The 15,658-nt window shown below is 45.7% G+C and overlaps 1 protein-coding gene across 1 annotated transcript; it reads right to left on the bottom strand.

Moving 5' to 3' along the window:
- Nucleotides 1–14,359: 14,359 nt before the first annotated feature.
- LOC142803170 (uncharacterized) lies at nucleotides 14,360–15,082 on the bottom strand. The gene has a single exon (XM_075888268.1). The coding sequence runs from the start codon at nucleotides 15,080–15,082 to the stop codon at nucleotides 14,360–14,362; it is 723 nt and encodes a 240-aa protein (XP_075744383.1).
- Between the last annotated feature and the right edge of the window lie 576 nt (nucleotides 15,083–15,658).

Genomic DNA, 15,658 nt, shown 5'->3' with positions numbered 1-15,658 from the left:
CCCCAGCTTACCACTTAAAACCATAAGATTAGACGCTCACAACTTTCATCCTGATCGATTTTACTGCCAGGCAAACGCGGACAACAAGAAAGGCCATCCAATTGACGGGTAGCTGCACATTGAACGGATTTAGCTGAAAACCATGAATTTGACTCACTGCACAAGGTTATTACGGCTCCATTATCAAAGGAGCAGCACTTACGCCACCACACATGATCTCTCACATTGCGATGCAGATGCGGAACAAATTCAACGTACTTTACATTGAAGCACCGGAATAACTCTTTTTTTTAGATAATAAATAGCAATAGCTTCTAAGCTAGAAGGCTTTCATGATTTAGGAAATCAGATGAGAGCATCGCAACCACCTCTAATTCAACATATTCGATACCTGAACTAATTCTGCTGTTTCTTGGCATGTGGTAAATTTTCATACTTGTGGTTTCAACATGAAATTCGCAAAGTGCGCTAGAAAATTTCCGAACTGTCACTTCCCGTTTATTCATGCCCACCTGGTGATTATATCGTCTTTTAGTACCATTCGCCTTCTCTAATGAGAACACCTTAACAAGACAAATGTTTCAGGGCATCTAATGCCGGTGTTATCTTCCAGGCAAGTGCAGTGGCTCATCCTAGCGTAACCCTGGCGCTCCTCGAAGTTGTCTGCCTCTGGCCTGGGGTGGAATGATGATCTGCAAGTGCTCGACTGACTCAGTTGCCTGCGTTAGCTGCAATATTTTTGAGAACTAACATACAATTATGCCAAGCTAAACATAGGGGATGTTTTAGTAGAGATTGTGATTTAAACTTGAAAAAAAAAGGGCATGAACAGATAACCTGCCGCTGGCATAGGCTGAACACGCTACTTTCGAGTAACGCGTCCAATGCTCTACTAAGATGCTGCGGCAGTCATCTGGCCGTCTAGTGTCTTGGGTATATGTGGGCAGTTCAACAAGGCAGTGTCACTTTGCGCAGTCAGTACCATCACGATGTGTGTGGAACACCTTTTTTTGCCGGTTGGCGTCCCATATAATGTGATTATACCACCAGCTAGCAATCGACCAACAATTTCTTGCATACTATCTGAAGACATCAAGTCTCCCAGAACGAGACCCTCGCTAGGACTGACGCAAAGAGATGTAAATTAATAAGCCAACGTGGAATGTATAGAGCATAGAACATAAAGTATAGAGAAAGTATGGCGCACAGCATGCCTTATTCAAAGGTCCTCTCTTCCATTCATACCAAGCGCAAAATACCCTGTCTTCAACTTTTCTTTTTTCTCTTTACGTTACGTGTACCAACAACGTCGCCAGTGGCTTCTTTGGCATCATTTTCTATTAGCTTTGAATAATATTGCGTCTAACAAAATAAGCTCTGGAATTCCCTATTTGTAGCTTCATTGCATGCATTCTAGCACATACGGAGGTTTCGCAGGCGGGGCTGAAAGCTGCACATGCTGCTCTAACTGCTAACGTCCAACTGCTGCCGATGACACTGAAACAGAATCAGTGTTGAAGTGTAAGCTATATCACTGTGCACAACTCATGCACAAGCTAACTTGTCTTGTTTACTTTGTACATTGTAGATTTCTGCTGCCATAAGGTATCTAAATATACGATTCCTGAAGGAAAGCAAAATACCACTTGCAAACCAGGCTGCGTGGCAAAAGGCAGCGGCTCTCTATAAAACCTGTATATCTTTTGTCAAGGCCAACAAGACGGAGGTAAATTTAATTTCTTCTCTACTTCTTTTACCGAAATATACGCTATAATAAGAAACATTGTTATATAATCATTGTCAAAATAACCACGCCTTCGTTTGACGTCAAACGTTTCAAGCATCAAGAAACAACACTCACTATATCTTTACAAAAAACTGCACTTTAGAAGAGCCACAAAACGAAATATATCATTAGATATGCGCTTTTGCAGTCACGCACTTACGATGTCACCTAGAAACATCCACAGTTTATGTTCCAAGAACATGTAAGAAGCTCATGAAAAAGTTCACATACACCTAAAATATACACATGATCTGCTTTCCCTATGAATTTTTATTGGTCCACGTGGTGCAGGCACTGACAGTCATGCCACGCATTACTAAACTTTGTATGTATCACGATGACCAAACGTTCCCAAGCGCACCATCACCGTGGCATGAAAGTCATGTCGCACGTAAGATACATTTCATACTCCTCATGTTACGACCTTTCATTGAAGCTCGTCATGCAGTTATACCAAGCTGTAACGATTTTTATATCATGCTGGCACAACGCCGGCGAGGACAACCTCAGCGTGGGGTGTAAAACATGGCATGCATGGCACGCATATCAATATTTTTTTTAACTACTGTCATGTCTAGTCATCATACACTGATGTGACACGACACAAATTTTAATACATATCGCTTCAAAGAAACAGGCCTGAAAACACCAAAACAATGACGTGTAATTCACGCTCTGCACACTCGCGCTTCAATATTTTCATCTTGTGACCTGGTATTTATATTCGATATAAGATAACGTCATATCGAACCACTTTTTGTGTATATTAACTTAATAGAATGGCCATGACCGCGAAAAGTCGTAGGCGTGTGTATAAATAGGCTCAAAGCGGCAAAAGTTCACTAAGTATTTGTCATCAAAATAGCGCTGGGTTATTGTCAAAACGCTAGTGAGAGTTCTCCTTTCTTTTGGATGCATCGACACCCTGAGGATTTTTCTTTTTTTTTGCGTACGCGTTTGGCAGACCGAATACCTGGCGCGATGGATGTTATCCATGAACCTGGACTTCAACAACCAAACGAGACTCTTCACAACCGATCCTGTTGATATTATGATCAGAGGCTCTCTCGACTTGGGAGTCCATGCTGTACTTTCCTTTCGCCTGATGAATACGTGGTTCTTTCGTCAAAAGAGGCTAATGGCGGTGAGAAAACTGTTTTGAAATGTGCAATTGCTATGTGCAAGGTAGGCGCAGTACGCTATATTCATAATATTGCGTTGGTAAAGTAATATCGTGGGTTATCTTAAGCAAATCTTGACAAATGTCAAGAAAGTAGCATGCCCTTATGGCATATTGTGAGGCCTGTTTTGTTATATTTGATGCCAAAAATAGTGGAAAGAAATACGGCGAATTTGTCATTTTTGTAATGTAAGCCAACTGTGCAACGGAATTGCAATAGAAGCACGTTACAGTAAAACATTCGCTGGAAGTTTCAAACAGTGATTTGATTGATTTGTGGGGTTCAACGTCCCAAAACCACCATATGATTATGAGAGACGCTGTAGTAGAGGGCTCCGGAAAATTCGACCACCTGGGGTTCTTTAACGTGCACCGAAATCTGAGCACACGGAGTTTCAAACAGTGTGATTATTTAGGAGTACAAATAAATTAAGTGCCAAAGCCTTATACATTGAGAACAATAGCAAGTATAAACCAATACGATGAGAAAATTGTCGGTGAGCCAAACGGTTTTAAGCTTCTAAAACATCTACAGTGTGATTAGACGTGCTCATACTTGCAATAAATTTCAATGCCTACAAAAACAAACGTACTTAGCAATCAGCGAACGTCTTCAGGAGTACGCGAGCACTGCGCTAATGGTCTATATGCGCTGCACGATGCTGGAAAAACTATTTCGATTGTTCTAAAAGAAGGGGGGGGGCTCAGTAATTGTCGCTAATTGACAGCTCCACAAAAAGAGCAATGAAAACATGGATGTCGCGGTTTCTTTGCGCACAGGAAAGAAAAAAAAACAAAGCACACCATAGAAGAAACAAATAATCCCTATACATCACAAGTATAGCTAAGACAATCTCCTGGAGCGAGTCAGCTGATATGCGCGCGTTTCGTGACAAGACATTGGCACTAGGACGCTTCATGCCGACGATTTCGTTTCTTGCTTGTCACGGGTAGTCACAATCCAAAGTAAAAGAGCTAACGTGCTACCTGTGCGCCGGGAAAAGGTGGATTCGTTATGACCATTAAGTTTTTGTGATGATGAAGAACGGCTATTTGGCTAGTTAGTAGGAATTCATGGTAATAAGGGCTGCAGCGTTAGTACGAAGGTGCTATAAGAAAAGTGAAACGAAAGGCGAGGCAAGGAAAGCAAAGAGTACAACACGAGCGCTGCTGCAATCCAAGAAACCAAACTGGCTGGGTCTTGAGAATACGGGTACAAAAAAGTAGGACTGCCCTGTGTACTAGAAATGCGCTGAAGAAGAACGGCTATTTGGGCTAGTTGGTCGGAATTATGGTAATAATGGCTGCAGCGCGAGCATGATAACGGAAACTACGTGAAACTTTTGGGATTCGCAGGAAATAAGCACGTCATACATTAGGATACCCTCCAAATTTCCCGAGTGATATAGCTCTCGAGTCAATAAAAGAGTTAATGAACAAGCTTTTCTTAATCAGGCTCACCTGTATCAGTTCGGATGTGCCACTCTATTTCCGCCTCAACGTAACGTGGCGAAAATGGCGGAGCCTCACTGTCAAGACATGTTTAAAAATAATTTCTGTTCTCTAAAGAAGTCAGCCTGTTTATTGGTGGCAAACATCAGCCGGGAGCCGCACTTGCTCCTTTCTGCCTTCGCAAAGGCCCTTCGGTGGTCTAATTGTTTGCATTCATTGTGAGTAAATAACAGTGTCATTGCGTAGTTCGCCAAGACTTCTCACACATTATTTCTGCGACAGAAGCGCCATCGGTAGAATTCACAGGCACAAATGACAACGAAAACCCAAGGCCGAAAATTTCTGAAGCTGCGCACTATAGAGGCGAGATAAATGTAAAGTGCCCCGCCGTGGTGCTCTAGTGGCTAAGGTACTCGGCTGCTGACCCGCAGGTCGCGAGTTCGAATCCCGGCTGCGGCGGCTGCATTTCCGATGGAGGCGGAAATGTTGTAGGCCCGTGTGCTCAGATTTGCGTGCAAGTTAAAGAACCCCAGGTGATCGAAATTTCTGGAGCCTTCCACTACGGCGTCTCTCATAATCATATGGTGGTTTTGGGACGTTAAACCCCACATATCAATCAATAAGTATAAAGAGGTAGCGAGAGTTCTATAGAACTTTACATGCCAAGCAGTCGGCGACTCGTTGCTATTGTTGCAATGCACGTATCTTGAGTAGAACTAAGAGAAAGCAAACTTTAGGTATTGTCACAACCAGAAATGTTACCGACATTCCACAATTACTTGAACAACTGTCGTTTTTTTTTGGTGCTGCTTTTTACTTGCTGTATAAAGTTAAGCTTATTTGCATGTTTACAGCTAGCTGATAGTCGTATACGACAAAAAAGAAAATAAAGAATTTTTTTTTAAAAAACAAACTTGCTTTATTGGCGAAATAGTGTACTTTCAATGGACAACAAAACGCTTTCCTGGAGAAAAAAAAATGGCCAGATTGCAGCGGCTGGCAAAGACACAAGCAGAATAGTTGCAAAAACAACAAAAGATTGAGTTGTTTCTCCTGGAAAACGACCGGAAAAATGCAGCAGCCGTGACGAGATCACTTCGTCTGCCTAGCGTAGTGCATTGCTTATTCGTTTCGCGTGCTGCATCATCCGTCACGATTGGTGAGGGCACAGCGTCCGCGGGGCAGCCTCTGCCGTAGGCATACACAGAAACGGTTATTTACAGCTTCAGTGAGCTCGTTCAACTTATCTAAATTTAAAAAAGAAATCCGCAATATACTAACATACTGATGATACAGTTTTCCGCGACATAAGCACGGCTTCATTACCGGGTTCTTTCGGAAAAGTCAGTTTTGTAGTGCCGAAAAGTTCGAGCTTCCAGCCACAAAGCCACGAACGCGCTGCTGCAGTTTCTGCGGTCAACCGGACTCGCAGTAAGAATATATGACAGTACCATGCGCGAGTACGTGCACGTTTTCTTTCTCTTTTTGTTTTTGTCTATTCATTTGCTTCTTTTTCACTTCTTCACCTTCTATCGATTTACTTTCCCCAGTTGGAGCTACCAAACCGGAAATGTTTTTCTGGTTAACTGTCTGACCTTTCACTTCTTTATGTATCTTTATGTACGGCTGGTATGGGCAAAAATACTTCACGTATGAGCGGTGCCTTCTTACATGACAACGCGCCGAAGTCAACGCAAGCCTACTGTCCCGTGGTGTGACGTGGACCAAGTCAGCAGTCGGCGTGTCCGAGACGAAGCTCTTTATTTATGCTGGACTTGTAACCGAGAAACAAACGTTCACTTCAGCAAGCGATAGTATCCTATAAACCTATATTGACGAACGAAATGCCAACCGTCAACAATATGAATCGCAGTATAAACCGCGTCAGCATTTATATACGCGGCGTCGAACATTCGAACGTTATCACTGGTGGCCGCGTATTAACTAAGCTGTGCGCCTTTGCGCTCAGTTCCCAAAAAAATGATCCTACAATCTTTTGGAACGCTCCTAGACATTCTGGCACGAGTTGCACAAGGCAGTATGTACACGTTCAATGGGCAGGCAATATAAAACACAGAAAGAAAGGACCATGCAGCACTACTCTAGAAGGTACTTCACATATGCCCAAATAAGGCGATCGACCAAAATTATATGAGGCAGTGAACTGTTTGGACTAATACCCCGTAAATATTAAAGCAAATTGCTGGCCTACCATCTAACGTCTGAAATTAAACTCGTCTATAAAGTTTCGCGATATCTCGGTTAAAAATTTTGTTTTTACGTCACCTACTCAAACGTGAGCCCCGCTTTAATAATAACGCACCCGCGTTAAAGAGAGAGCTTTGTTCGCAGAAATGGTGGCTTTGGCCTATGCCACAGCCACCATTTCGTTGGTTGTGAGCGATAAGTCATCATGTTGTTCGTTACTGAAAATTGAGAAATATGCAAATAAAATAAAGAAGCTTGGCAGATCTCACGTGTCTTGGGAATCGATGTTATGTGAAGCATTCGGAGAGAAGGTTGAACGGCATAGCTTTTTTTTTTAGGAAGCGTTATAAATTGACCCAAACCTCCATCCACATGTATTTTACACACATGTATACACACATGTATTTAAATACACACATGTATTTTAAACAGTCGCGTATGTTTTATATAATTATAGCGATGCCAACGGCAACATGGTTGTAAGCAAGACGAAAAGCGTTAAGTAGATACAATACAGGTGGTAGATATTACCACCTTCCCGGATCTGTGGCCATCTTGACTTATCATCACGTGTTTCGTTCTGCACTAACTAGCATTGTATAAACGCCCACTATTACTTACTTGTTCTATTTGTACACAACGCTTATATCTTGTTCTTTTTTGCTTATTTTTATTTATTTTTTATTATTATGTAAACATGTCTTAGTAAAAAATCGTGTTTCACCCCCCTTCATAATGCATTTCACCCGGAGAGCATTAAGAAATAAAAAACAAATATTAAAAGGAAGTCTTATGCTCGAGAGGATGGTAGCAAGACACTGCTACATCAATCAACTTCAGTGCATTGTACTTAACTACAATAGACGTTAACCTGATGTTACAGCTGCGCTATGGGTGTTCATGCGCGATGTTTCTAAAACTGAATAGCCGGCACTGCAACCACTATGGACCTTTCCCAAACATTAAAGCTGACTTGAAAAGCAGTTGCGAGAGCTGGCACGGCTCGCCGGCTCGGCGCTAGAATACCTGATTGCCACAAAAAGCGGTGCGCTTCGATTCCTACTGGAACTCCGAAGTTTATTCTTTACATTTGGTCGATTTTCCCTATTGATCTCGAGTTGACGTTACCAGTGTGTGTTCTCGCCGTTTCTGAGTAGATATTCCTTCTGGAACACAGGTGACCGTAGTAAACGGGTATCTTCCACCCTGCCATACCAATTTTAGTTTCCCCCACGTTAAGGGGGATGAACCAAAATTAGTACGCAGAGTAAGATTGTTTCCGTTTCCAGAAGATGTGATGCAGATCTTCCGGAAACGAAACTGGCGTTACGGACAGAAAAAAATGCAATAATGGTCATAGATAGATAGATAGATAGATAGATAGATAGATAGATAGATAGATAGATAGATAGATAGACAGATAGATAGATAGATAGATAGATAGATAGATAGATAGATAGATAGATAGATAGATAGATAGATAGATAGATAGATAGATAGATAGATAGATAGATAGATAGATAGATGGATGGATGGATGGATGGATGGATGGATGGATGGATGGATGGATGGATGGATGGATGGATGGATGGATGGATGGATGGATGGATGGATGGACGGACGGACGGACGGACGGACGGACGGACGGACGGATGGATGGATGGATGGATGGATGGATGGATGTTTCATGTTTTGTGGCGCAAGGGCCACTTCGTGGCCAAAAAGTGCCAGTTCGTTTTCTTAGATAAAGACAATGATTGTCATAAGCGGCTTTATAAGGGCCTTAAAATTCCATGCCCTTAGGCGGGTAAAAACATAGAAGTAATAAAATCATGACCATGTCGTCAAAAGTGTGTGGTGTTAATGGATGACAAAAGTTTGTGATAATAAAAACGATGGCGGACATGTATGGCATTAGCACAAGTGCCTCACTCGTTCACACCCTTGCGTCCCATGGCCGTGAGGCAAGTGCTTTCTGTAGTGTAGCCACCGCAGCGGAAACCTCTTGGCAGAGGTCATGCTACGGAATGGCCGGGTATATATTATAAAAAGTACGAACTTTTTGCAAAAAAGCTAACAACAATTTATGTGTAAAAAGTCGTTCTCTACGGAAGAACATTGGAGGATGAAGTGTTATCTGTTGTCGGTAAGGTAACGGATGGTGTTGTCTTCTCAGCGTTTCTAATTTTTTACACTGGATCAGAATGTGAAGTACGGTGAGTGCTTCACCACATCTATCAAACAAAGGTGGATCGCACCGAGACGAAATAAATGAATGTGTTGTGTGTGTATGTCCTGTTGTTAACCTTTTAAGGATTACTTCTGTGTGGCATGATATTGATGCTGGCGGACAATGACCAAGTGTCGGCATGATGACATGCAATTTATTATCTGTGTGTATATCCCATGTGCTCTGCCAATAGTCCCTGAGCTTTCGTTTTAGAGAAGGTTCAAGTCGAGTGCAGGGATTGGTATCGATGTATTGGAAGCGGTTTTGTTGGCGGATCCAGCAAGCTGGTCCACCAGCACGTTTCCTCGAATTTCGCGATGTCCTGGCACCCAGCAGACAACATGCTGCTTAGATTAGTAAACTGCATAAGAGCGAACAAAGTGAGACAAATACAGGGTTTTAGTACTTTTAAGAGTTTTCAGAGCTTTTACTACGCTTAGGAAATCTGTATATATTATTGGATTCTGTAGCTTTATTCGCTTAATGTGTTTAACGGCCGCAAGTATAGCACAAGCTTCGCCAGTGAAAATGCTTAAATCAGAGTGCAGAACGCCGGCTTCCGAAAATGATGGGCTGACGGCTGCGAATGAGACAGAAGTGTCGGACTTTGAAGCATCCGTAAGGAATTCAGGACCTGTGTATTCCTCTTGATAATTCTAGGAAGTATGTCTGGATATGTGCAACTAGTGCATGCTTCGCAACCTCCAAAAAAGACACGTCGGAATCTATCGCCTGCCATTGCCAATGTGGCAGGCATACTGCGGGAGCCATCGAATGGTGTTCAAGTGGCACACCGGTTCCCTTCGCTAGGCCCCTCACACGGAGCGAGTAGGGCTGTCTCATAAGAGGCCATTTCTCAAACAGAGCAAGGCTTGCTTTGTCAATAAATGTAGAATGTGAAGAGTGTTCCTTGTCCGCATTCGCTTTAAGATAATATTTAGAAGACATGTATTATCTCTGTAGGTGGAGCAGTTATTTCTTCGATTCCACGTACAGTCTTTCTACGGGGCTAGTGCGAAAAGCACCCGTGGAGAGACGGATGCCTGATGATGAACAGGGTCAAGCATTTTAAGGGCAGTAGGTGTCGCAGACTGATAAGCTATTGCCACTCAATCTAGGTGGGTACGTACGAAGCTTTTGTACGCATTCATTAAACACTTCCTGTCGCTTCCCCACGTAGTGCGTGGCCACACTTTTAGAATGTTCATAGCTTTTATGTACTTGTTTTTTATGTATTTGAAGTGTGGTATGAAGGTTAGCTTGGCGTCCAAGATTAGGCCTAAGAATTTCTGTTCAGTATTAACAGAAAGACGTCACCCATGCAGTTGAATATCGGGTTCCGAATGAATGCCTCTCTTTCTGGAGAAAGGACACACGTGCTTTTATGTGCATTTAGTCGGAACCCGTCTTCTTCTGCCCGATTGAACACGTTGTTTAAACGAAGCTGAACCTGCCACTCACACAAGGGCAGATTACAAGATTTCAAACCAAGCTGGACGTCATCGACATGTGTACAACGAAACATACTGCGAGAAATGGACAAGCGCAAAGAATTCATTTTCATTATAAAACGCGTGCAACGAAGTACACCACCTTGCAGCACGCCTGTTTTTTAGACAAATGTTTTGGAAAGAACACTGCCTACTCAAAACCTAAATATCCGGCTTGACAAGTAACTTTCAATTATAGTAAACATTCTGCCACGCACGCCAAGGTGGGACTCGTCTCTAAATATTCTGAAGCGCCATGTTGTATGATATGCCTTTTCGATGTCAAGGAACACAGAAAGGAAGTATTGCTTGTGGACAAAAGCATCTCTGATGTGTGCCTCAATACGAACAAGGTGATCGGTCGTGGACCTACCGTCTCAAAACCCGCACTGAAACGGGTCGAGCAAATTAGTTGTTTGAAGGAAATTTACAAGTCGGCAAGTTATCATTTCTCGATAAGTTTGCACAAGCAGCTTGTAAGTGCAATAGGACTGTAGGGAACTCGCCCCACGGAGGCGCGAAAAAAAGCACCTACGCTCCTTGACATTTGGGACAAGACTAGTTTATTTTCCAAGAAAAAACAGGCTTCGAAAGCGACAACCACAAGGGGCGTAGCTGCGTATCTTCCGCGGTTCTTCGGAAATAACATGAGGCATGTTGGCCGCGTCTGCGCCGTGCGCCTCAGCATAAGAATTGGTATGCGCACACAAATAAAATTATCGCGATCACCGGCGTCATCGCCCGCTACAAGGGGTCCCCCCCCTAGACCATGGAGCCTGGGGAAAAACAAGCAAATGTGCGAGTTAGTGCGTGAGGTGAGCCGGTTTCACGCGATGAGAAACAACGTCCTCTCTGTCGCGAACACGAATGGTCACAGTTTTGTGCGACCGCGAAAGCACACAGAAGGGGCCATCGTACGCCGGAGTCAACGGCGCTTTCACTGTGTCACGTCGCACGAACACATGAGTGGCCTCATTCATGTCTGAGAAAGAAAACATTCTTTCCTTGCGGCTGACGCGTGGCGCGCAGGGTTGCAGGTGCTCCAACCAGGAGTTTAGCCTTTCCATATGTTCTGAAGGCGTCGGCGTAGCGCTTGGCTTCTCACCGAAAAATTCTCCTGGTAGTCAGATTGTAGAGCCGTACAGCATTTCTGCTGCAAAGAATCCAAGGTCTTCTTTTATCGCCGTACGCAGGCCACGAAGAACGAGAGGGAGCTTCTCCACACATTTCTCTCTATCCAATTTGGCCGTTAAAGATGCCTTCAGTTGACGGTGTAGCCGCTCCACTATTCCATTGCTCGCTGAATGGTAAGCCGTGGTGTACTGGAGCCGTGTTCGCAGAAGCCTTGCCAGCGCAGGGAATAGGCTTCTCTGGAATTGTCGTCCACGATCGGTCGTTCTGCGCAGTGGGCAGTCATAGCGTGAAACCCATGCGGCCACAAACGCCTGTGCGACAGTCCCAGCTGCGATGTCCAGAATCGGCGTCGCCTCGGGCCACCGTGAGTAGCGGTCGACACAAGTGAGCAGGTATCTGTAACTCTGGCAAGGCGGAAGAGGTCCCACCAAGTCCAAGTGCACGTGGTCGAAACGACACTCTGGTGGCCGAAATGCTTGGAGTGCTGTGCGCGTGTGACGAGTCACCTTGACTGCTTGACATGTTCGGCACGTCTTCGCCCAGAGTCGTACGTCAGCGTCAATTCCGGGCCACACAAAGCGGCCAGTGACGAGCCTCTGCGTCGCGCGGATTCCTGGGTGGCTGAGGTCATGAAGACTGTCAAACACTGCATGCTGAAACTGAATGGGGACGAAGGTTCTTGGAGATTTCTGCGATGTGTCGCATGTGACCATAGTCATAGTGTATGGTAGCGGGATCTCTTCGAGCACCAGTGACAGTGGGTTCTGCCTCATCTCGGTTAGCTCTGGGTCTTACCACTGGACCGCGGCTAATGTCTCAAAGTCGACGGACGCTGATTGGTTGATTTGTTTGTGGAGTTTAACGTCCCAAAACCACTATTTGATTATGAGAGACGCCGTAGTTCAGGGCTCCAGAAATTTTGACCACCTGGGGTTTTTTTAACCTGCACCCAAATCTGAGTACACGGGCCTACAACATTTGCGCCTCCATCGGAAATGCAGCCGCCACAGCCGGGATTTGATCCCGCTACGAACGGGTCAGCAGCCGAGTACCTTAGCCACTAGACCACCGCGGCGGGGCGACGGACGCTGAAATGGTGTCGATACGGGAGAGTGCGTCAGCTGCTTGGTTTTCGCTCCCTGCTATGTGGCCGATGTCCGTTGAAAATTCGGAAATTAAAGAAAGGTGGCGCAGTTCTCTTTCCGAATATGAGAAACTGTTCTTGTACGCATACGTCAGCGGCTTGTGGTCCGTTAAAATGTGAAAATTGCGGCCTTCTAGGAAGAAACGGAAATGCTTTACGGAGGAATAAATGGCCAGCGTCTCTCTTCCAAAGTTGCTGTAGCGCACTTCCGCCTGTTTCAGACGTTTAGAAAAGAAACCTATCGGTTTCCAGTCCTTGTCGTCGTATTGTTGCAGCACTGCTCCCACTGCCGTCGTTAAAGCGTTAACCATGAGCCACGTTAGCGTGTCGGAAAGCGGGTGCATCAGAAGTGTCGCGGAGGCAAGCTGAGTTTTCACGTCCTGGAAGGCTTTTTTGTGCTCCGCTGACCAGTGAAACTCAGGCGTTTTCTTGCTGTCCCTGCGCAGCAAGTCAATTAGCGGCTGTAGAATGTGTGTACAACATGAAATGAAGCGCCTATAAAAGTTAATTAGCCCGAAAAATACACGCAACTTGCAGAAAGGGGTAGGTGTGTGGAATTCCCTGACTGGTTGCACCCGTGATTCGAGCAACAAGGTGCCTTGCAGGCTGATTCGATGACCTAGGAAATCTAGTGCTTCAACACCAAAGATGCACTTTTGGGGCTTCCAAACCAGACCGTGCTTGTCAAGACGCTTGAAGAGGAGGCTCAGGTGATTTTCATGCTCCTCCGGCGATTCGCTGGTGACCAAAATGTCTAAGTAGACAAAAACAAAGAGCAGTCCGCGAGTGACCTCATTCATGAAACGCTGGAAAGTTTGTGCCGCATTCTTCAGTCCGTACGGCATAGGAACGAATTCAAAGAGGCCGAAAGGCGTTGTCCAGGCCGTCTTTGGGATGGCGCTTGGTTCTACTGGAATCTGGTGATAAGCGGCCATCAGATCCAGCTTAGTGAAGATGGTCATTCCCGCGAGGCGAGCGCTGAAATTATGGATGTGGGGGAGAGGATATTGGTCTGCCGTTATGACAGCATTGAGGGTCCGATATTCACCACAAGGCCGCCAGTCACCAGGCTCTTGTTTTGGCACCATGTGCAGCGCGGAAGACTAGTTGCTGGAAGAAGGTTGAATAACGCCAAGTTGGAGCATGTGGTCGAACTCACGGCAGGCGACTTCGTGTCTTTGTCCAGCGAGTCTCTTTGGTTTAGCGGTGACGGGCGGTCCGGTGGTGACAATGTGATGCGTCACCTTGTGTTTGATTGGCAGTTCGGTGTTCCGAGGTCTAGTAATTTCAGAGACTTCAGCCAGAATCTTTTGATAGTTTGACTCTCGGTTGAAAGTGCAAATGCCACATGAGGACACGTCAGACTTCAGTCCGATAACAGCGAGCGAAGTGACGTTACCCTTAAAACGACGATCACGAACGTTGACGTCAAGATTGAAGTGGCTCAGAAAGTCCGCTCCCAGGATGGCAATTCTGACGTCGGCCACAACGAAGAGCCATCGATATGTACGCCTGACTCCGATGTCTATCGTCATTGACTGGACTTCATATGATGCAATAGCAGTAATATTGACTGCAATTAGGCTGGAAATGGATTTGCTGCCCCGACGATGTTTAGCTGCTGCTCGTAGGATAGATTGCTCCACTCCGGTACCGACAAGGAGGCGTGTGCCGGTGATGCGGTCGACAACAAAGAAGAGGCGGCTTGAACGATGGCCCGTGTCGCTTTCCGCCGTTAGCGACTGGCCGGTGCGTTTCCCGTCCACGAGCATGGATGGGTGCAGCGAGTGGCTTGCTCTCTAAAACGACGGTGGTTCCAGCAGATGTTCTGCTCTGCCTCGCTTGAGTGTACGCGGTGCAGCGGGCTTCGAGCACGGGATGGCGAACGATGCCGTGCCGGCCGGTGTTTGTTGGACAGGGCGAGGTTTTCAACTTCTGCAGCCAGTTGGTCAACTCTGTCCTCTAAGTGACCTAACCAATCTGCATGTTCGGGCCTTTCCGTTGCAGCAATAGACATTCTTGGTGGCTCAGTGCAGTCGGTGATGTGGTCGGCGAGTTGAGCCAGACGTTCGAGAGTCACGTCATCCGAGCCAGCGAGTATCATCCGTGTTGACTGTTGCAGTCTCTGCAAAAACAACTCGCGAAGCAATAGATGTTGACGCTCCTTTGACGCTTGTTGGCCCAGCAGCTGACGCATTCGGTGTAGTTGTGAGTGACGCTGGTCACCGAGCTCTTCATAAGAGAGCAGTTGTTGCAGCCTGCTCTGTTCGGACACCTCAAGACGTTTCAGGACGGTGCCTTTTAGTTCGTCGTAGGGCTTCTCTGATGGAGTGGAGGCCAGAACATCCTCTACGGCGTCAGCGACGTCAGGTGGCAGTGCTGACGACGTGCAGGTATTTCGACTGCTGCGGTGTGATGCGTCTAAGCTCGAACGGATCTCGATTTGGTTGAACCACATCCTGGGGTTTTCGGGCCAAAAATGAGAAAGCTTTGACTCCGAGGCATTGGTTGTGGGTGAGATAAGAGCCCTCCTCGTCTGACATGGCTGCTGTTTTCCCAAACGTCCAGATCACCACGTTGTAGCGTACTCGCCCCATGGAGACGCGAAAAGAAGGCACCTACACTCCTTGAAGTTTAGGACAAGACTAGTTTATTTTCCCAGAAAAAACAGGCTTCGAAAGCGACAACCAAAAGAGGCGTAGCTGCGTATCTTCCGCGGCCCTCCGGAGATAACTTGAGGCATGTTGGCCGTGTCTGCGCCGTGCGCCTCGGCATACGAATTGGTGTGCGCAGACAAATAAAATTATCGCGATCACCGGCGTCATCGCCCGCTACAAGACTAAAACTCGAAACTGAAGATGGGTCCTTGCCCTCTTTAAAAATGGGAATATTAGCCTTTTTCCAGGAAGTAGGGATAGCGCCACAAAACCAGATAGCATTGTACAAAGTAAGATTTTTTACGTTGCGAGAGGCAGGTTTTTGAACATATCGTACACCTCTCAATCAGAACCTGGGGCGGAAACACTGCAAGAGT

This window comes from Rhipicephalus microplus, chromosome 3 (genome assembly GCF_043290135.1).
Source record: "Rhipicephalus microplus isolate Deutch F79 chromosome 3, USDA_Rmic, whole genome shotgun sequence".
Classification (NCBI taxonomy): Eukaryota; Metazoa; Arthropoda; class Arachnida; order Ixodida; family Ixodidae; genus Rhipicephalus; species Rhipicephalus microplus.
This window is presented reverse-complemented; position numbering and strand designations above follow the sequence as displayed.